The following is a 24,135-nucleotide window of genomic DNA, read 5'->3' as shown; positions in this document are numbered from 1 at the left end:
ACTCCCCTCGTTTTTCTAACAGGCTACAATAGTTTCATGATTCTTGCCCTATAAACTAAATTTGAAGGGATGTTTCATAATTATACTCACCTCATTCCTGTATGTGTGGCTACCTTAGAACAAGTGTGATTGTTCACATTATTCATATGTTATTCATGTAATTTATTTTTGCTTTGCAAGACTAGGATTTTAATGTTTGTCGTATCAAAATATAGCAAGAAGGAAAAATCCTCCACTGACACCAAACAGCAGTTGCACGGCTGATGCAACAGCACTACTGGAGAAATTATGTTGTCAGTTCAAGTGAGTTTGACATTGCAAAGATATCAAAAATGCAAGTAAAGAAAAAAGTTCCATCTACAAAGTAATTGCTCCTCTGGACTCAATGGAACTGCAATTATTTCACGTTAAGATACTGCAGATAAAAGCTGTTATGTAACATTAGTTACATGCATATGCAGAGCATGCTTTTCACATGTAGAAGTTTTGTGACACGTTTTCTAAAAAGTAGAAGCAAAAATGTATATGTCAACATTGTGCATTAAACACCTACACATTCTTCCCTTTTAAAATTAGGTTGCTTTTTAGCCACAGGCAGTTATATATGCCCCAGAAATCACAAAGCAAAGATAAATTACCTACTCTTCCCCAGTGTGCTTTGGAAATGATTTTAGTGTTACTGTAAATTGAAAGATGATGCAACAACCACCAAACCAAACTGAATGGCATCGGAAACTCTTTTGAGCACAAACTCAAACTCTTCCAAGCACACGGGAGGCAGCAGAGCTGGGAGCTGCTGCCCCGGAACCCGTTCCCTGTGTAGAAGAGCCATTGCTTCACAGATACGTTTTACACTACAGTGTCAAGTTTTTGCCCATTTTGAGGTGACTTATTGCAGCTGTTAAGCTGCTCCAGGTGTTGCCAGTGGCATGAAAGACCTCTCCCTAGATGCCAATGAAAAACTGTGTGGTTTTGCCCCAGAACCTTCCCTTCCTCCTTCTCACGACGGCACCTACCTGAGCAGGTACCCACATTAACGTGTCCTGCAGAGATACAGCCTCACAGACCCAGAGACTCTCTTCATGCAAGAGGAAGATTTCAGTTACGCCCTTTTAGTGTGCGTAGGGGGTTCACAAAGGGAAAACACAGAATAAGCTGAATTTTGGCACCCCCCCCCCCCCCCGGCCTTTCACTGAGGCAAAGCATGAGGATAGTGACTGCCTACAACCTGGGTCACAACATATATATAATCTACTTTTCCCCCTTTTTAATGCACACTTCTGTTTGGGTTCCATTTATTTCTCCACATTCCAAATCAGATTTTTTTCTCTCTCAATACAGAGCAGAATGGAAATGGCTAGAATTATCACAGTGAAAAGATCCCTTACTTTCTACATCAGACATCAAAGCAGCCTGCTTGCAGGCTTCAAAGAATCCCTCTGTGACTGCAGAACTACCTCGGGGTTGCTAACTTGAAGTAATTTCTGCTTAAATGAACACATCTCTGTTATGAGACAGCCACGTACAAATTTAAATGTAGTATTATTACTTCATTCTGGAGATACCTGTTTCAATTATTGAAAATTTTGCAAAATGAATTGATTGTTAATTATCTTTTAGCATTCACCTATAAATTCCTGGCAGGCTATTACTGCGCTGCAGCGAGCGCGGCGCCTGCGTCGCTCAGAGCTCGCTGATGGCTGGTGGCACCTCTTCCCCGGCAACGTACACCCTGCTCCTTAGGTAATTATGCAGAGCATGACTGTGGCCTTGGGCTCTGCCTGCTCAGTGTTTTCAATTAGATTTTACTACAGAAGTACATATTAACATTAAAGGAGCATTACAATGCAGCAAATGTGATGAAATGTGATGAAACAGATCAGTGGTAGAGGTACCTCACGCTTCTGTTGTTTCAAGAATCGTAATTGCCATTAATTTATGGTCTTCTCAGGAGGATCTAATTACCCTAATCATCTCTTATTTCACCCAGACTATGAACTTTTGCTATTATCAAGTTTTAAATACCAACCTTGAAAAAATAGGTAATGTAGACCTGCAGTTTTACCAGGCCCACAGTCTTTATAAGCTGGTCTGAATCAAAAAGGTACTAAATACAGTCAGACCCAGCATATGCTTGCATGGGACTTCTACAAGAAAGGATCGGGCTTGTTCCTTCCCTGGGACAGAATGACTGCCTTTCTGGAGAGTCCCGATGGGAACAAGACACAGTGGTATGGGCACGTGGAGCCCTTTGGGGAACATTCATCACCAAAATCCTTCAAGGTCTTTACTCTTCCAGTCATTAAAACAGTCTTGCTGAAGAGTAAAGGTCTCGGCTTCTATACCTTGGCCAAAATCTTGGTGATCATTTTCAGCCCAGTTTAAATTCCCTGGGCTTCTCCACTTGATAATACCATTATTACCGCAGTTCATACCTCCCTGGAAGGCACTCAACACATGCCAGTGATGAATACAGTCCGAGAACATACAGAGAATTAAATACAACTGCCTGCCCTAAACTGTATTTCCGAGTGTTGTTAAAATTGCTACATGATAGCTTATACAATGCTTCTAACTAGTAGTTTATAAATCCATCTGTGAAATGGTTTAGGTTTCCTCCCAATGCAATGAACTATTATTATCTTTATTGCTGTATTCATTTCTGAAACATTCAGAGCTTTGCCTCGCAATATATTACATAAATTAGTAGTGGGTAAAAACTAACTAAACAGTTCCAGAAATAAGCATAAATTAAAGATTTTAGAACAAACTTAAACATATGGAGATATTTTCCCAACACTTCTTGTTTTCTGCCCAAAGCAGAAATGCAACTACAAGACATTTTATAGAAACCTGTATTAATTTACCATTTTAGCATTGCTTCACTGTGTCATAAAACTTCAGGAAATATTTAATACTTCACACAAGCCACTCAAAGTACTTTTGAAATACTGAGTGTCAAATCCAGTTTAGAAGAACGCGACCCCAACTGGTGCAAATGGAGTAGCACTAGGATTCACGGTGCAGTCAGGTTGTTTCTTACAGCTCTGCTCCTCTCCTTGCGGCGCCTGGGGCATTGCAGGACCTGCACTGCGGGTGGCACCGGGCAGCAGAGATGGTCACTTGCTTGTGAGAGCGTCACAGCTCAAAGCGTCCTTGGAAAAGCTCCTTTGGTGCTCTCATCTCTGCAGGGCCTTTGGGCTCTGCACGGCTAACATCCCTCAGGATCACTCCTCTATCACAGGTGAATTTTGCATAGCAAAATTGTTATGGATATGTTTTACATACACCTTTTAATATAAGGGAAAGCAAAGCAAACGCACAGACTACAACTGAGGCTGAGGGACCGTGCTTGGCACATTGCAAAATTTCTCCTGAAATAATCTCTTTCCCAGAAAGAGATTAGCAGCTGGCACAGCTACAGAATCAGGCCCCACCGGAGGCCTGACGCTGCCAGGGCTGGGCCAGGCGGCCGGGCCCTGGCCTGGCTGCTGCCCCTCGTCTGGCACCCCTGACRCACGCCGAGCCCCAGAGACGCGGTGGAGGACACGAAACTCAGTGCTGAGCCTCGCTGGTGTCCCCATGGGATACTGTGACACATCCGGGGCACTGGCAACTACACACAAAGAAAAAAATCCAACCACACTCTTCACTCTACATGCACAGCTCTTCTGTGACAAGAGAAAAGATGCATTTAAAGCACAAGACTACCCAATAAAACTACAAAATGGCCTGTCTAGTCTAGAACCGTTGCCTCAGGCATATCCCACAGAGCCACGAAGTAAAATAGTTTTAGGTTTTAAAGACACAACAATCACAAGAAAAGAAATCTATTTATCTTCCATCATGTATCTCCTCACGAACCTCGTAASTGAAGAGGCTTCAGCCAATCCATCTCCTGCTAATGACAGTGACAGCCTCCCCCAAGGTGCAGACAAGCATCGCGTCCCAGCGCCACCGAAGGGAGCAGCCACCAAACCCAACCACCGCCGAGCCCCRCCAGGGCGGACAGCAAGCAGGACACTGCTGGAATCTGGTCTGTTATCCGTCCTCCCCTCCACACTTCCTTTTATTTTTTTGGCACAAAGTACACTAATAAATTTTTCTGTCTTGGTTTTTATTTAGCTCCCTCTTTGTGGGCCTTAAGACGTCACCACTAATTTCATACAGAAGTAACAATTCATCACCTTCTTTTAAGTGCTAGGTTATGGTATACTCTATTTTACAGGATTTTCTGATGTTTAGCACATCTGGGTAAATCCTTTTACACRCAGAGCTATGAATGTGGTGGAAAGTGCTTTCACCAGTGGCAGTACCATCTCCCCTGCTTACGCGCTACACACTGATCGCTTCAGACTGTCTGCTCAGGTTGAGTGTAGGTAACTACTTAGCCCGGCATTTTTCAGAATATTTCAGAATATTTCAGAATATTTAAGGTTGGAAGGGACCTCTACAGATCATCTAGTCCAACCTTCCTGCTCAAGCAGGCACACCTAGAGCATGTGGCACAGGGTGGCATCCAGGCGGGTTTTGAAGACCTCAATTTTTGTTCAAAAGAAGTGTATTAAGGCACGTATCTGCCACTGTTGCAATATAAGGTCGAGTCTCTTTCACTCCATCAGCCCCCATGTTTAACAGCRAGCTCTGGTGCAGACATGCAACACAGCACACTTTTTATTTGCTGCAGATGAAAACATCTTTGTTTTAATCAAAGCAGTATTCTAAATCTGCAGAAATTCTAAGTGTCTGAGTTGATGTTGCTGTAATTTTGCTTYGCTTCTGGCTTTTTAAGTGACTTATAGTCATGTAATAACCAGGGAGAGAAGTGTGGGCAGGTATTGCTGATGATGCCCATAAAGGTATTGCCGACGAGGCCTCCCTGCAGCCAGGGAGGAGCTGCAGCATGGAAGTATTTAATAAACACTTTGAAGCAATCTAGCCTGCAATRTGATATTTTTCACAACCTGTATTCTCCTGTAGGAGTTCTTTAAGGCATCTGCTGAAGGCCATAAGTCAGCTATATGCAGCAAGTGGTGGGTCTACGAGTAACTGTTTAGGGAAGAAACCTCCCACGAGAACACCAGGGAGAGAGAAACAAGTGCGTGGGAAAAGATCAGGGATTTCAGCACTCTGAATTTGTGTCACGCTTACTGCTTCAATGATATCCCTGGGTTTTTCTGAGGGTTAAATCATCAGTCCTAGTGACACACCACATGCCTTTTTATTTTTTTTTTCACTCATAATAGAACTCCTTTCCCTTTGGAAGAAAACTGCATGCCAAACATAATAAAGCAAATATTATTGGTATCCTTTACCAAAAGCCAGCACATTTAAGATTTTTGAGTGTTTCTATAAAATTTAACTCCTTGAGAACCTATAGTCATTTAAAGATATTCACAAGGTTTTTAATATACTTTTAAAGTAGTGATCTTACTCCTGATAAAAATTATAAGACACCCGGATTACTGCTGTCAAAGATCATCACCAAAAGATGAATCCAATGACTAGTTCTTCATTTGTATATTTCAAAGAACATTGCATTTCTCTTAATTAAAAGCTAGGTTCTCATTTCAAATCGTCCAATACTCCATGAAAGTGGAATTTATAGCATATTCTTTTCTGAGAGGGCCCCCAGGCTGGAGGGCCTGCATCAAACCTAAGTCAAGATACTTTTCCATCCAGGTTTGTCTCAGAAGCTCTCCAAGAGTCAGGTCATTACAGTCCATGATTTCTAAAGAGATACAGTCCTGAGCGTGAATAAAACTACGAACTACAGTATCTGAACACACAGACTGATAGCAGCTACTGAAAACATAATGTAGCAATATATGAACTGAATAATAATGAGATAAACGAGTACTTTTGGTTAAAGAGTTTTATGCAGCTACTATTATTATAACCAGTCTTCATTTGTGTTTTGATATGCAAGGGAATATGAAGCGTAAATCATTACCATTATTTAAAGCAATTCATCTTCAAAGGGTTATAAATTACATTTTTTTAAGAAAAGCTACAATTCATGATTGTCCTTCTGTGTGCTCCAAATTATGGTATATTCGTAGTCACAATATATATATAAGCTTCAAAGCCTGATTTTCTCAGCCATCCTACAAGACAACTCCAACAAATGTTGCATTAAAATCCTCATAACTCCAAAATCCACATATGTAGAGTTGCTATAGCAACTGTCATTGCAAGTGTTCCTTGGGGAGAAAATAAATGTGTGTCCTACCTGGTTAATCAGTATTTGTATTTCAGAGAACTGAAGGATAACTTAGTTTCACCAAAAAAATAGAATATGTACTGAAGGACCATCACATTAATGTAGCATTATTTAATCTGAATAAGAATCTACTTTGCATGTGCCTGCAAATTATAGTATTTATGCAATATTCAACACAATAAGTAAAAATATTGCTGCCAAATATACCTGACTTACCCCACTTAYTGATTTGAATAAAATGGGCATTTACAAATATAACAGAGAAATAGAAATGAAGGTAGAAAAATAGATGTGATTAAAGACTTCAAATTTCACAGAGGCTGTAGTGTAACGAAAAAAAAGACGGCAGGTTCATGCAATCTGGAAGGAAAAGCAAGCTGATGCAAAATGAGGAACGTATGGTCAATGTGTCCCCATTTCTCTTCATTTCAAGATTAAAATAAAAATCTCAAGCAGAAATAGCAGATTATGCTGGCAGTGAAGCCACCATCGCCTTTTTTAGGGTCATAATTACAACTTTACTTTGAGAAATACTCAAAATATGTTAAGAAAAAATCCCATTTGGATAATATATTCAGGAGCATGCTGACATTTATTACAGGGTTGCAGACATATCAAGAAATTTATTATTTTTGTCTTAGCAATTACTAAATAAAAGTAATCATAGCTAGTGGGCAATAAAATCTCCGTGAAACATAAAAATATAATGATGACATATCCCTGCATATTACTTCAATGATATAATCTGAGAAAATAAGGTCTTAGGGGAATATTTAACATGACCAACTACATCTGTACGTAGCTAAAGAGTGCAGATATGGACTTTAAACTGGGGGAGACAATGATTCCTTTTAATCTAATGGTTATAAAACTGGCAAATTTCCAACTGCATTTCTTTTCCAAAATATTAAGAGCAGAATCACAGAAAGCCATAGATCTCTACATGCCAATACGTCTTGCAAGCCTTCTGAACAACATGCCAAATGCTCTTGGTTAGTGACGCAAGGCAGCATTATATTTCCAGGAACCTAAGTGCCCAAGTGAGTTTTGGCATGCCTGCTACATAAAGCAGATTGATATTCAGGTTTGCTGTTAAGAGGATCTAATTTTTCAGTATTACATTCTAGATACCCAGGGAATGCAATTTAAACTAGAGTATACAGGTATATATACACATGCTAAATATATGGGGGGTGTATAGATACACACAAACATACTCAAATACACATAATTGTCATAGGACAAGAAAATCTGTGATTTCACAAAGCCTTGAAAATTAAAGTGGAACATCATGAGAAGAAAGGACAAAGCGACAAGAAAAAAACCCAAATGAGACTATTAGAAACAAACAAACAGTTCCTCCTGTACCATCATCCTGTTGAGAATGCCAAGAGTATATTGAAATTCAGTATTTCTGTAGTGTCTCACAGCACTCTTTTTGTCCAAATTAAAATATGCAAAACCACATCCAAAACCTTACTTAATCGAAAATGTTTTATCTAAAACTATATCCAAAAATTTACTTTATATATGGGATGGGATAGGCTATTTATCTCAGCTGCCTTCTTAGGAGGTTTTCCTGCACACATGGAGAGGGAATTTAGTTTTAAAAATACTTATACAAAATATACTAACAATAGAAAAGGAAATTGTTAGTGCCACCTAGGAATCAGTAAGTATTTCCAAGCTGTATTAGAATGTACCACATGTTCTGTCTTGCTGTTTCTCTGTACAATGTTTGTGGAAAGGAATATAATCTAAACAAGCAAAACAAGGAGAACTGAAAAGGTGAACATGATGAAACCAAGTTAAACGAAAATACACCTTCGGAACATTGTTTGGATATGTTTGGATATAGTCGGGGAACCAAACCTCTCTCTGAAGGCCTACATCATGCCCTCCATGGGGCCGCTGCTGGCCTGGGGCAGAGCCCCACGCTGCCTCGYACCGCCAGGCCCAGGCCACCACGCACACCCTGACACAGTGAAGTCCTTGCAATGTCACATGCCGCGGGACACACAGCAGAAGATTCTGAGTTAAAATGAGACAACCAAAGTAAAAAACGATTAACGAATCAACAGCAAATTGCCAGTGGATCATTATGACCTAGGGCAGAGCACTCTGCACAGGCAGAGTGAAAAGTAGAAGTTTCCAGAGAAATATGTATGTTCTTACACAAGCATCTTGCATTCCTTCCTATCCCTTTACTTTTGGACTCTAATATTTTGACTCAATTTGGCTTATTGATTTAGCTGTGCTTCACCTGACCTTACAGAGCAATCTGTGCTCTTTCAAGTGCCACTTCGTATTGACTCCCGCATGAAACTATGACTCCTGTAATTGGCTTAGCAGTTCTTTGAGGCCACTTTGTTTCTGAGAAGATACCCACACATCCTCTGAGAATTTAAAATAGTTCTGTTGTCAAAAACAATTACAGCAGCAGAGCACAGGCAGCGTTTCATGCACAGAGCCCCTCTCCCAAGGTGCAGGTTCAGAGGCTGCGCAGCACCCAGCACGTTGCTGGCTGCAGGCGGGAGGCCGAGGCTGCCGGCTCCCAGCGCCCGGCACTGCCGCCCAGGGCACTCGCAGCGTTAATGCTCCTCTGTGTGACCTGCCATTCCCAGCAGGAACTTGCTGCCTMCCGGTTTAGTGGCTCTCTACCAAACATACCCTGAAGGAACAATCTTTCTGAGCAAAGACCTGCTATGATTCCAGTCCCTGCTACTGTGTTGTCGTTGCTGTGCATAAGGTACCACGGTGTTTTAGAATATGTTCTCAGTATTATGCAGAAATTCCGAAAAAACCCAACCCCTAGACAATGCCAAGTTTCACAGGTATGACAAAACAGATATGTGAATGCCACAGCAAAGCCAAAGAAATTCAATGAATGGTAAAATGTTAAAAAAAAACAGTTAAAAAGTCCAAGTACCCTCCCACGCACCAGACACGGCACAGGGCATTATCCAACAGCTCCCTGAACTGCAATCGACCAGGTGTTTTTTGAGCTTTTCACTAGCAGACAAAGAAATGGCCTGACTAAATGCAAGCTCTAGGGAGGACAGGAATTAACGCATATCACAGACCAGTCACATACAATCTGAACRTTTTTAGCTCTATCCTGTACAACAAGCTCCTTGGTATTAGGCCTTCCTCAAACCCACACCACCTCCCTGCAGGCTGTTGCAAGCCCTAATGCCCACATCATTTTCCTGTGATGAATTACTCGCAACATACTTTCATTCTGCTTTTTTCCCCCCCACAAAGTTGCTTTCCATGCTGAAAGAAGTATTCTTAATGTGCTTCCTACCAAATGACATTATGCTTGCATTTATTGCTAAGATAAAATAAGACCATGCGGTGAAAATCACAACATTTATATATTGCACCATTTCTCAGCTTAAAAGATTGTGTTGCATGGGATTTTCAGCAGATGCAATTTCCATTCTGGTTAAGACCTGTGTGGAAATATCTGTCAGGAAAATCACAAAAAAGTACAGTCAAAAAAAAAAAAAAAAAAAAAAAAAAAAAAAAAGAGAGAGAGAGAGAGAAAATAAAGAACAACTAAAAATGCTGCAAATTTATCTCTGTAAAAAAGAAGATTTTTCTGGTTTGTCATTCAAATTTGGTGCATTTCTGCTTATCTGTTATAGCTCCTATCAGGGAATGACTATCAGCTATAGGAGCTAGACAGGCCATCTCTTGGGGAGCATCCAGCTATATTCAGCTATTTTGCATATACCCACGTGGCACAAGTATGACCGTGCCGAGTTGTCTGTTAGACAGAAGATGGGGTCTAAGCAGAGGGRCCGCCAAGCAGCCCCAGCAGGACTTGCGCCCTTGCGCTGCCCTGCCTGCCCACACAGCCAAGGGTGCCCTCCCCTCGCCGGCCACGCGCACTCGCCTGAAACACTCAAACRCTACTTGCTTCTGCTAGTACATCTGTGCTCTGCCTGAGATTAAGGTAGAAACCATCTCTTTTGATGGAGTACATGGCTTTGTACAAGAATCRCAGGCTCTCAAAGAAGTACTAGTTAATTTAGCCCTACGACTACACAGAAATCTAAAACTCTTGACTACTAAATGATTTTCACCTGTGGCAGCAGCCTTGCAGATCACTGGATCTATTATCTGGTTAAATCTTTGCAGGCAACAATTTAAACCAATGCTTCTTTGTTGCTACCTGCAGACTCACAGCATTGCTGGGCAAACAGCACAAGTGCCACATTGTGCTCGCTGCATCGCAACAAAGCTGSAACCCGCCCATACTGTGCTCAAAGCTGCTTACTCTACTTCTTATCTCTCCCTCGACAGGGAGAGCTGAAGGATTCAAAATATTTGTGAGACTTCTCCAGTTGAAATTATTTCCCTTTAGGGATGTAGTGACTGCCTGAAAAGCATAGGTGAGACAATATTTGAGAAATCACATACACCTCCACAACTTCTCTCATGCATATCCTCTCATATACCTCTATTGGGGTATCACTTCTTGCMCCAGTAAACTCAGACTGAAATAAACTGTGAATCTCTGTATGACAAACCTCTTGAATTATAAAGAATGAAGTTCTTACAAAAAAGACATTGGAAGTGACATCCTTTCTACCGTAGTACAAAATGAAGTATGTTATCTAGAATCTGAGACTTCCTTCGTCTCCAAAAATGATATAATTCTACCCATACACATGAGATCACCCTAGTTGTATGCAAGAAAGGTGTTAAGCAAAGATACAGGGACAAAAGGAGCAAGAAGCCAAAGCTCTTCCCTACATAAGGAAGTTTGGGTACAGCAGGTGAGAATACATAACAGGACACTACTTAATCCATGCAAAATCTCTGTGAAAACACTTAAGTGAAGCAAATTACCTTGCTTTTCTGTCTAGATTGTGCACAAGTACACATTTGTGTCACTTCCTAAGGGCTGGCTGCACACCTTCAGAACTGCCTACGACAACACAAAAAAGCCAAGTACACAGATTTAGCTTGAGCTCTGATTAGCTAAGTCCAAGTCCTAGAGCACAGGAAACGTGTTCATTTAGAGATGTGGTAAAAGGCTTTTAGARTACTAAATCCGTATCTTACTTTGGATCATTATTATTTAGTGTAGACATGGCTGTTTCCATGCTCTTTTAAGAGGACAGGGTCATGGCTGGGGAGATCACAATGTTCCGAGAATAACTCAGTAGAGTCTAATATTTCCATTTCTCCAGGTATTTGTCAAATCACTTGGAAATCACAGCTATTACCAAAGATGATTCAGAGAAGAGTAAAATCAGATATGTATCACTAAGCATCACCTGGAGCTACTTTGGCAGTAACAGGAAAGTGCAGGAAGGGTCTAAGACACAGGAGGCAACCAAAGGTGTAAGGCTTAGTACTTGATTTAGCTCTACACATTGTAATAATTGATCGATTTTTCATCTCTTGGAAATTGTTTATTCAAAATGCACAGTGCAATCCCTTTTTAAGGGCAAATCTGAAAGATTCTCTCTTTCCAATAGAGTTTTGGACAATGTTTTGGAAAATGCATCATAATGCTCTTTGGTTGTTTTTTTTTGCCTTCCTTCTCCAGGGTCATCATCCCCGCCACTAAATATAATAGATATTATATATAAATATATAAATATATAAATATATAAATATATAAATATATAAATATATAAATATATAAATATATAAATATATAAATGTGTGTGTGTATGTGTAAATATATAAAATAGAACAGACATAAATATAATAATGTGCTACTAGGGGTATATTTTCCTAAGCTGCTCAGTGTGTCCATAGAAAAACTGGAACTGTAAGTGCATGTGAACTCCATAATAAAGAGATAGAAAGRCAGAGTGATGTTGAGCCATATTCAAAGACTCTGAAGGCCAATGGGAATCTTTTAATTGAATCTGCAATCACTTTGGAATGATTCATTTTTATCATAATCCATAAAATGGTTTACATTCCAATGTTTGGGGTTTTTTCCCTCCCCCTTTATCTTCAGYAATCTATTTATAACATTTTGGTCTGGCCATTGGCTTAAATGCGAGTGACTTGGGAAGACAATTTAGCATTTCACTCCAGGACTCTTGGCTACATCCAAGCCAGGGTAAGTCTACTCAAGCTAGTTTATCTAGCACAACTAGTGCAGATAAAAGTGTCAGCCCGGCCTCAGCATCTGGAGCTCATGACAAGCTATTTACCCTGCGGTGCAAATATGCCCTGAGGCTGCTATTTGTGAAGCAGAGCACTCATCAGACAACTACTCACTGCCCTCAGAGCTCAACTCCAGAAGCACAGACATCTACATGAGTACTTTTTGACAGATTGATAGCTTATATCTTATGATCAAAATGATTTAGTTAAGAGTTGTCTCTTTGGGTGATATGACAGCTAATTCCCATTTTGACTAATGAAAAGATACTATTGAAATGAACGCAACAATAAAACTAATGGCTCATCTGATTGCTATTGGTCATTTGCCAGTTTATCAAATGACTAGCCTACCAGCTAACTTGAAAAGAAAAATGGTTATATATATTGCACATCTCAGCAACGAGTTTAACTGGATAGCTCATTTTAAAATCTGCTTAAACTTTAGTGTATAATTTATAACTGCATATCAAAYCCGATATATCAGATGCATACTTACTCATTTTCACCCACCTTTTCAGCTGACTGGGCAGTGCCAAAAAATATTGGAATGAAGGCAAGCCATACTATACAGGTAGTGTACATAGTGAATCCAATGGGTTTAGCTTCATTAAAATTCTCTGGGACACCCCGAGTCTTGATGGCATACACAGTACATGTAACCATTAGAAGAATGCTATAACCCAAGGAACAAATGATTTGTAGATCCGTAATGTCACATTTGAGAACTCCTCTGGCTTGATCAGGGTTCATAGTTTTCTGCTCATCATAATCTATGATGATGTTGGGAGGGTCAACTGCAAACCAAATAAATACACCTAGGAGCTGAATAGATATTAAACTTGACGTGATTGCCAGTTGTGATGTTGGGCTTATAAGCCTAGGTGCTGTCACTGATTTTTTGCCCTGTTCAAATATGCGGTAGATGCGGTTTGTTTTAGTTAACAGGGCTGCATAGCTGATGCACATCCCCAAGCCCAAAAAGATACGTCGGAAAGAGCATACTGCAACATTTGGTTTGGCAATCATCAGGAAAGTAATTATGTAACAAAGAAATATCCCTGTTAACAGGACATAGCTGAGTTCCCTTCCAGAAGCCCGGACAATGGGAGTGTCATTATATCGAATGAACGTTGCCATTACAAAAATGGTGGCAATAATTCCAAGCATGGCCAAAAAGACGGGTATCACGGCCCACGGAGAATGCCATTCCAGCTTGACAATGGGTATTGAGCGGCAGCCAGTCCGGTTCTCATTGGGTCTCTCGTTGTATGAGCAGAGTAAACAAGTCACCTCATCAGCCTGGTACTGGTACCCATCACAGAGCTCACAGTGCCAACAGCAAGGCATCCCTTTGACCATCTTCTTCCTCTCTCCTGGTTTGCATGGCAGACTGCAGACCGAGGACGGGATTTCACGTACTCCTTTACCCCACTGCATTTCCTCAATCTACGAGAAATTTGAAAGAGAAAGAGGCTGGTTATTTACACATCAGCATCTGTAACTGGGAAATGAGTGACCTACAACAGAAATAAAGAGAATAGAAAGCTTTACACAAGGTATGCTGTGCATCTCCAAGAACTGCATATGCCAGTTTCTGCCTTAAGAATTATAAAAGCATAATGATATCTACCACTGTAATTTTCATTTTTATTAGTTGCAAATTCKGGTAATTCACAAGATCATAACGTTAGAGCAAACACCTATAAAACCACCTTCTAGCTTCATGAAAATTAGCAAGAACACTGTAATGCCTCAAGGGAAAGCAGGAGTTACATTCACAGTGCTACTCTTCACGCATCCAGAGGTTGGAGCTTTAAACTGCAACCAGAGTTCTCACTTCTTGGAAATGCTACAGATCAAATTAGTATTTTAAGAGGTGAAATGTGGCATATATGGGGATCAGAATCAATGAGAAAACAGTAAGATCTCCAATATTATGAACCATGTAAGTGTAAACTAGAACTACTCAAAAGGCTCTAACATTCCCAGACAATTTGCTGCACCAAATTCCAACTCAGGGGCACAGTAGAACTTCAGAGTGCTTGCAGTACTCTGTGCAAACGTGCACCGGTGCATGTCTTTCCCAAACATAAGACAAGTTCTACTGTTTTCCTCACACAACCAAGAAATTCTAAGAAGAGTTTCTTAAATCAGCTGTGATTATTAATGCATATAGGAAGAYTGGGATTTGCAGGTTTTAAACTGAAGGATTAAGTTACACTTTCCTAAATTAATTCAAAATAGGTCCTGTATCAACTTCATTTCATATACTGGAAAAGAAACGCAAAGCCACACACTGTTTCAAACACTGTACTATCAAGAGACTCTACTGCTTRTTACAAAAGTAACCCCCCAATAGCAGATAATCTGAAGGTCTGCCACTGCACGAGAAAYTTCATTAACCTTTAATACTCACAACTCATACAGAAAGAAAAAATGGCCCATAAACTCTTCTTTCATACTCCGCTGAGCTGGAATGTAACRTGTAGAAGGAATACTGATGATAAATGAGAATACAAATACTTATTTAATTGTAATAATAAATAGTAATAATAAAACTGAGTGAGCATGCACAAGGGGCCAGGAAATCCATTTCTAAGCTTGTCACTGCTCCAACTGATAAACAGTGACAAGTCCTTTATAAAGGTTGAGCTGAATTCCTATACTGCACGTATTATTTGCAAGAAAGCTTGAGTAAACTGACATGTGCACATGTAACTTACTCACTAAAGAGGCAAGACAAGCTAGCTGAGCAAGAAACAGAACCAGAAAGATGATGAGCAAACTGGAACAGGGCTGAGACAAGCACTGATTCCATTTTCCATTAATAAAGGATGTGAAAGTTTCATGAAAATTCCTTAAGAAACCAGCTGAGTGTCAGTTTACCTCTTCTTTCAGCCTTCTTTTTCACTGATTTGTATTATGTCTTTTTAAAAAGAAGTAGACGGAGACATAATAACTAACTCACACTTTCTTGTTGTACCAACCCAGATGAGTTAAAGTTATTATGTCTCCGTCTACTTCAAAAGAAGAGGTTTTCTTTTCAAAGAATCATTAATGTGCTATCGTATTTCCCCTCCACCACCATTTTAACTATAAAAGGGTGAGGTTTACATATTCTCAAAAGTATTCCATACCTAATAGTTGGGACAGCCTAAAGACCTTATTCTGTACAGATACTGTGTGTAAAGAGATAAATAGAAGACCAGGCAAGAAAGTCCTTTTTCTGCTCTCCTGGGAATACATCATGATAACTCTGCATCATTTGCCTCAGAAAGATTTGCTACTGCTTTGTTGCTTCTGGCTGGAAAATTAATAATGAAAAACCGCCTGTCAGATAAGGGACCTGGCACAGAAAYCTGATGCAGTGAGATTGGAATCAGATTCAAACAGAGACACTTTGCTCACAAAGAAAACTTTCCACTTATTTATGAGACTTTGTCTTTAAATAAATTACTGTTTCTTAACTCCTTTAAGAAATGCAAATAAAAGCAATAAAATCTTTGTCTGTGGTTTTGACTGCCTTAGGATCTAATAATTGTGCCTAAAGTGCTTTTTATTCCCCTTTTTCCTTGCCTTCTCCTCCTGTGTTTTGCTGCAGTTTTCTTGAAATAACTTTTGCAAATTTGAATCTGAGAAAGATTTCACTTTTGAAAAAGAATTGTTAAATTCAGCCACTTCTTGCATTTATTTAAACCTATATCTGCTTGTATTTAATGACTTTTTCCAGTAGTTTTAGTCATCACAGATTGGAAACTGCTTACTTAAAGCTTTTGCTGAATTCAGACTTTCAGAATCAGGATGACAAAATACTGATAAAATAGCAAGAAATTACTTTTTCCCACAATTTCTGTAAGAGGATCTTAAAAAAAAATAGCGCAGCATTTAATTTAACAAAATCTCATTTTAGCAAGCAAAGAGATTGTTAAGGCTCAGGTAAAGGCAATAGTTTTTAAACAGTTCATTTGAAAACAAATACTTTTGGAATTTGCTTCTTCTGTTACTATAAAGAAGAAGAGGTGAGATTAATCCTAACTTAGTAATGATTTAATACAATTGGTTAAAACTCAATCTGTCACATTGAAGAGACTTATGATTGCAAAATAAGTGTCTTGAAAAATTCTTCTTGCCCTACATCCGTTTCTCCTGTGTTTACATGTCCGAGCAAGAGCTTATGGGTCTTCTGCCGTGTTTCAGCTAACGGCACTACAGTTCCCTAAGGAAATGAAAGAACAGGGTTTTTATGTGTACTGAGATCCAAAGATCCAAAGATCTCAGTACTGGAAAGCACCGGACCATGGTTTATGCAGATGCAGGGCCTGTGGGTGCCAGGGAGCCCTCCGGGCCGGGTGCCGCTTGCCTTTCGCCTGCAAGGTCAGCTCCCGCCTCTTGCTCTCTGTGCGCTGGGTGGCAGCGCCGCCGCCTGCGCTGGCTCCGCTCCCTGCCCACACTGTCGCTGATGGCAAACTAATGACACGGAGGCTGAGCAACATTCGGAGACAGAAAATGCAGAGTAACAGGCTGCCATGACAAGTAAGCTTGCTGCACATTATCCATCCTGTTTCTAAAAGAGGTAACTGGCACAAGTAAAACCACTCTTGTGRATGACTATTTCCAATGCAGTTGTTTGAACATGCCCACCAGGATTTAGTGACAAATCCACATTTACTAAAAATACAGACGGATGACATGATTAGCCGGAGAAAAAACAGATCCAGTATCTGGTAGATTTAGGTTCTCCTGTTGGCTCTGCCTTGTTTCATCAACTTGGGCAAGGCATTCCATGTCTTTTTCTCCCCTCAGTTTTCTCATATATAAAATGAAGATCATTTTAATATTTGTAACTACAGCCTYTGTAAAATTCTCTGAGGTTGAGACTATAGAAAAATAATATACATATAGGTATATATTATAAACAGGGCCTGCACCGGTGACCAGCACGATGTCCAGCTCCAGCAGCGAAGCAGTGCAGAGACTCTGCTCCCTCAGCACACACCTCATGTCTGTGTAATTCATTATTTTGTTCTCTGGGTTGATTTCAAGATGCTAATTTCAATAAATAAAGCTGCAAATTGGTTTGGGCCCTTGTTACTTGAAAGCCTGCCACTCTGCCCATGTGGGACCACAGCAGTTATTTGAGGTGATCAAGCCAGCGCTCATGTAGCTTTTGGTGAGGGGCCAAAACCAAAGCAGGAGAGACCGAGAGGCTGGTGCAGGGTCACACAGGAGATCTGCGGGCYGGGACTGAATTCCGCACACCAGAATTCTTGTTCAGTGTTTTCTGAAGTACATGCCTGTACTTCTCAAGACTTATCTTCTCCCCAAGGCAAAAAACCCTTTTTGGTTACAGGTTGACTCTAACTCTTTTTTTGCACAAGCTCCATTCGTTTCTATATATTGCCCAGTCCGTAAGTGCTTCAGGCTAGAACTATGGGAGCTTCAAATTTTAATTTTGTTCACTACAGAACAACAGGCTAAGCATTAAGAAATGCTGAGTCTCTCAAATAGCCAACCATAATTGTTCATTTTAATGAGTAAAGTAACTCAGGATATGTGTAGAATTTAAATATCATTGCTTTTTTGCTGTCCATCACAAATGTTCCTATAATAAGCTATTTGTTCTGAACTAAATAGTTTCGTGCAATGTTTGACTAAAATAGAAATCAGTACAATAACAACAACATTAACCTACTGATAATTTACCTASTCAGGAAAACAAAACAAAAACAAAAACCCAGGCACTATCCTAATATGACTTTCATAAACATCATGCCATTAATTTCATGGATATATTAGAAAGCAATTGCTGAGGATTGTTCTCAGATTTATTGATACCTTAGAGATTGCTTTTAGACTCTACTTACTAAGTCAGCAATACAAACAATTTTAGTATTTTGAACTTCACAGATAGCAATATTTGCATGACTTCGCTATCTCTTATGGCTTAGCTATTAATGTCCGGTAATTAGTTTCTAAATCCAGGGCTTTAAAATGATAATAGTTTTAAGCTAAGAATATGTCAATAACACACAGTCAATAAAGTCTTCCGCAAAATATCAACTAAAATCCCTTAAACAGATAACAGAGATAAGCCAATCTACCAGATAAAGATGCAAATCTATTCCAATAAATTGCCCATGTATTGCAACTACAATTCTTTTTATCTCATACCATAACTTTAACTTCACTGTCTTGTCAGAAGTGATGGAAAGGCCTTAATAAGATCCTGAAGACATGAAAAAAATGATGGAGTCAAGAAATCTGAATGATTTTGGATGGTGCCTAACAAATACTTAATTACAAACAGCTCAGACTTATATCACTGTCAGGACAGCACATGCAACAGAGACAGGATACATGATCTRCAGAGTTGATCTGATCCTCGGTTGCTGTAAGACCATTTATTGCTACAAGAAGGTTCCAGAGGGCACTGGTAARGCCCTAGGCACCACTATTTATTCCAGGGGAATATTGATTAGACCATCAGCAATCTGACCATGATTTCTGTAGGTAATCACTGCATGAGACATCTTTTTTCTTCCCTGTGCTTCAAATGCAGTTCCACAGAAATGCTTTACTTCCCTTATTTCCTGAGAAACTTTAACACTGGGGTCAGAATTTCCTTCTTTCTTACTTATTAGCCAACAGCTCTTTTGAATGAAAACACCATTATGGCTCAAAGAGCCAAAGTCAACAGCAGCACACTGGAAAGACCAGTGGCCTCCCAAATCCATTCCTGTATTTTATCTCCAAGGTACTTTACAGATATTGAGACTGAGAAATGTATGAAAAAATACTAAAGGAAAAAAAAAAGTGAAAGAAGAGAGAACCCATAGACAGGGATGTTTTCTTGTGCTCAGAAAAGTGAAGGACACTTGCTTGTACCTTGCAATGCTGACTGCTTCCTAACTAGCATCTCCAGATAAAGGAGCAATTCCTACCCACTWCAATCTTTTTTTATAGTGATTTTTCAGCTATATACTTCCCAATGTGTTCAAAAATTCCACTGAAACTAGTTCTGAAACTTAAGAGTAAAGAACAGTTGGCATTTGGGTACAGGTATAGAAAGCTGCACAGCATATGAATCAAGGTTTATTTAATATGTTGAATTAATTACAATTTAAACAATCAGCTGAGAAMACTTCTATTTCCACATGGTAAGACCTTCTGCATGATCTCTCAAAATAAGTAGTTCTTAACATATATATCACTTGATTTACTTTTCTCTCTCTCTTCCTGATCTTATTATTTCCTTAGATTAATATCTGAGATCACTTGCGACCAATTGTATCTGCTTTAAGAACAGCAGAGATAAGTTTCAATGAGCACTTCTAATAATGTTTTTAATGAGATGCAAAGGCTATTTGTTCTGCATTAAACCAAGGACATTTTTAGCACAACAGTGATGTAAGAAAAATGCTTCATCTACATTTTTTTTGAGAAAATGCTTATTATCATATATTTTTGTTGATACACAATAAAAATGTAAATTATTTCAGTGCCTTTCTATCTGAACACAGCTTTGCTGRCTGTCTACACTCTTTCCAGTAATAGAAGGCGATGCATATATTTAAGTTGATATGTTAGAGCAAATCTATCTACTGAAAATAGAGGAAATTAAAAGAATTTTTGGTCCTTAAATAATGACACAGATTTACAGAGCTGCTGTAGTCAGCCCCTAGCCATGCACTCATCAAGCCTGATGGCTGAAGGTTTATTTTGGTTTATTTTGCTGTCCTTTGCAGTACCACTAGAATTTTATTCCCAGTACATTTCATTGTCAAAACAAAACACTATCTAATAGTCATCACTTATATTGAGAGAATATGCTAAGCTTATRGTGCCCTTACATTTCACATGCAGAAAACAGTATCTCCCATGTGGAGAGCAATTCTCCACATTCTTACATGCTGAGTTTAATTTCAGAATGTAATGTATCCATCTGAAAATTAAGAAAAACAACTATCATTGTTCATTTTGCTGCAGTCATTTTTTTCCCCACAACAAACAAGAGAAGYGTTCAGGGGAAAATTCAGGGGAAAATTTTCCTTAATTCCTGCCACAAGCATAGCACAAACCTGTGTAAAATAAAATTATTCATTTTTTTCCCTCTCTTTTTATATCTCTTTATTTCTCTCTTTATATATCTCTGTTATAGCTCTGAAGGCTTCTGTTCGAAAGAAAACCTATTGCACTGCATTAGGAAGATATTTACATATCAGATTTCAGTCTCATACACTGAAAATGACAGCTYACTATGGGACCAACCCTGAATGCCTTAATCAAGTAATGTTCCCACTGATTTCAATTGGAGCTTTGCCTCGGTGAAGAATGACAGATTCCTGTTTAACTGCACTATAGATCACCTTGAAATTGCCAGCAGTTTACTTTCATGTTACCCCCCCAAACCAGGCATCAGGAGAAGCTTACCAATATGCWGCTAAGATTAAAAAAATACTGGGGGTATAGAGAGAAGGGAGTAGCAGATTCAATGAATGCGGTGCAGAGACGAAGAAAAATAAGATTCTCTTTTTAGCTCAACTACTGGTCTGTAATGTGCCGATCACAGACAAGGAATCTGCCCGAGTCTGCCTCTTACTGAAATTGGAATAATATTTAACTAAGTATCCTGTACCTTGAGAGAATCACTGAACCTTGCCTAGCAATGGATAGTCATACAGAGAGAAATGCAGGAGTATGTTTCACTGGAGCTGAAAAGCTAAGCAATCAAAGCTAGCCTAGGCTTATCCCCAGCAGACGCATTCTGACAGTGTTTAATTACATACTCATTAGCTATCTTTTCCCCACGAAATATCTTTCTCCTTAATGTATAAGTTTAATTTTATCTTATGACTTCTGAGACTCTTTTTTTTTTGCAACTTCAATCCCCTTTCGAGAAGTATGCACATGTGCACTTTCCTAGGTTTTAACACAAAGCTTAAGTGACAGCAGCGATATGACTCAGCCCCGCACTCAAACACGCTACAACAGAGGGCACTCAGAGACATTTCTAGATGGGGCAGAAGGGTGGTTCTGCAATTACATAAGCACAAACAATTCTCATCTTAATTCCTTGAATTTCTTACCCAGCGTCAGGTTTGAAGTCCCACAAATGCTACTTATCAGGTTTGAGGTCACACAAATGTTATTCATCAGGGGCCTTACTCTACTCCCAGGAAGTTACAGGTCTCCCCAGCTCATCTGTCTCCTTTCCATCAGCCACCTTAACCTACTTAACTTCAGGTCAGGCTTAACTTCAGGCCTGATGCTCCTGGGGACTTACAGTAAAGAAGTCCCTACTAAACGCAGGGAAAGCACAATTCTTCCAACATCCTTTAGCTAAGCCCAATGAGGACAGCTTTCCATGGTTATAATCAAAGGCAACGCCTTGCTATAAAGGATCTGCACATTCAAAACTCCATTTTGGCACCATAATTAAATATTGACTGGAAAAACAATGTATACAAAGCTTTTTAAATACCCTGTAAGGAATTCTTTCTCCTTTTAAAGAAAACAAGAACAGTATTAAGCCATCATCATAATTCTAATATCCTTGGCACTTACATCTCTATGGTTTCAAAATTTCATTTTACAAAACACAGCTAGATTGTGTTTTATGCCTACAAAAATAGCATCATGTCAATAGCTCCTGTATCTCTTAATATGCTACCTTATAACATTTCACATACAMACTTGATAAATAAGACTGGAGACAAAAGAGCAAGCCTTCAGCTGCTGCTCATCGCCACAGCACTACTGACGTCCCTGGAGAAGGACAAGGACCTGCTGAGGGGCTGCTGCACTCAAGTCTGACCAAGTGAAGGCCAAGTGCACACATGTGTAACGCTGCTGCCTGGCACTGCTTCCACAGCTACACACGCAAAGCATGCCTGAACTCAACAAGAACGAAAATCTCAATAGAAATCACTGAATTGCAGGCTTTTTCACTATATAATCACAATGACAAAGTACATTTGTGCTTTACGTTAGAACGTTATTTGTGTGTAGCTCTCTGTGTTCTTTGTTAGCATGGCTCGGCRAAGCTCAGATCCTACTTTCACCGTGGCCCCAGCCTCACCACAAGCCCTCCTGCACCTCCCACTATGCCCTGACCTTTCGGAGAGCAACGCACATCGCTTGTGGCTCATGGAGATAAAGAGATTAAACAAACACTGTCTCTTGCACCAGACATTTCAAGAGAAAGATAACATATACAAAAAAGATGTCAAGCAAGCAATGTAACACATCAGACTGAACCATCAACGTGCCCGCACCCCCGCTCACGTGCAGCCCAGCGGGGCTGAGCCGCACAGGCCACGCACCCACAGCAGGACAGCGGCCACCGCTACCTCCCCGCTCGCGCTGCATCGAGCACCAGCACCCGACGGGACGAGGCCCGTCCCAAGCGAGCGCTGGTGGAAGCTTCGGTCATGAAGGCTCTGCACAAATTTCCACAGCCTGCGCCCCGGCCAGCCACGCTGCCCTCCTCCTCTGTGCTGGGGCTGGTCCAGGGAGTGCAAATGAAGGGAAGTTGCCCACGCTTTGACAGTATTTTTTTCCTGCTGCCTTTGCTCCTTACTGTAGTCAGTAGCAAGCACAAATGAGCGCTAGCACAAGGCAGAGGCAGGAGGAGACAGCCAAGGCCGGGGCTCTGCCCTTCGGCCAGCAGCAGCACGATGCCCAGGGGCAGGAGCTKCCACGAGCCCTTTCCTCCAGTGCCCTGTTTTGAGCCGCTGCCTTCTGACCCCAAGGCTGGCCAGGCACAGGGACGTGCTAGCGGCTGCGTGATGCTGGTCAGCAGCCGCAGCACAGATGCCTCCTAGGGTTGGGCTGGCGATGAAGGGAATAGGCCCTTCCATTCCCCAGTTCCCAGTTTCCCAGTTCCTTCCATTCCCCAGTTCCAATTAGAGCTGAGGATGGGGAGTTGAGCCAAAAGGGTTCAAGCCCAAGCTTGCTCTCTCTGGATATACAGCATTTATCTAATAATTACCTCAGTCATATGCAGCATATGGATTTGGGATGAAAGATACAGTAAAGGCATCCATCACACGCAGTAGGTTTAATTGTATTTAAACCTCCAACTGGATCTCTGGAACTGTTTCAAGAACCTTAAAACAGAGAATATTGAGCCCATGCCCTTTTCAAAATACTGAGACATTCTGCAAAAAGCATCTTTCACCTTTTACTGAAGGGGTGCCCTGTAGCTGCAGCTTCTGATGCCAATCCCCATGTGATAGCCTGTAGATACTATTCACAGAGAAAACTGCTGGGAAAAACAAAACTAAACAGTCAATGTGTTTTCCCTGTACTGTCATTTTCTGTGCTGTATTGGAAGGCTTTATGTTCCAGAATCTCTTTCTTCTTTGTCAATGCCACAAAGAATGAAAACCCCAGAAATCTTAACTGCTGAACAAAATATGTAAGGAGAAAGTGTATTTTGACAAGATTTTATGTGCACTTGGTTTCTCATCACTAGTGACAAAATACTGGGACAGTGAACAATTCTGATGCTTGTCCAAAATGACATGGAAATCTATACCAGCACTTGAAGCTTTCCTATTGCTGTGCCACTGAGTTTTCTCAGACATGACCCTCTATGGGGGTAGCCCATTTATTCCCCCAAATTACATATATGTTGCAAAGGCAAAAAAGAACCCTAAATTTGTTTGATCTGGAAGCAGAAATCTAATCACTCTGTTTTGCTGATACATCTTAGAATCTCATTTTCAGACACATCATGTTTTAGTAGCATCCAACCTTGGCTTAGCCCT

General features: G+C 40.2%; 1 protein-coding gene across 3 annotated transcripts in view; it reads right to left on the bottom strand.

Moving 5' to 3' along the window:
• GRM7 (glutamate metabotropic receptor 7) overlaps positions 1-24,135 on the bottom strand; it is a 252,643-nt gene that overhangs the window by 46,851 nt on the left and 181,657 nt on the right. For all 3 annotated transcript variants that reach the window (XM_026035376.1, XM_026035375.1, XM_026035377.1), the window contains exon 8: positions 12,875-13,810. In XM_026035376.1, the coding sequence (XP_025891161.1) occupies positions 12,875-13,810 (936 nt within the window). The remainder of the gene's footprint in view (positions 1-12,874; positions 13,811-24,135) is intronic.

Source organism: Nothoprocta perdicaria, unplaced genomic scaffold (assembly GCF_003342845.1).
Source record: "Nothoprocta perdicaria isolate Ctin4 unplaced genomic scaffold, notPer1 scaffold_16, whole genome shotgun sequence".
In the NCBI taxonomy this organism is placed as follows: Eukaryota; Metazoa; Chordata; class Aves; order Tinamiformes; family Tinamidae; genus Nothoprocta; species Nothoprocta perdicaria.
This window is presented reverse-complemented; position numbering and strand designations above follow the sequence as displayed.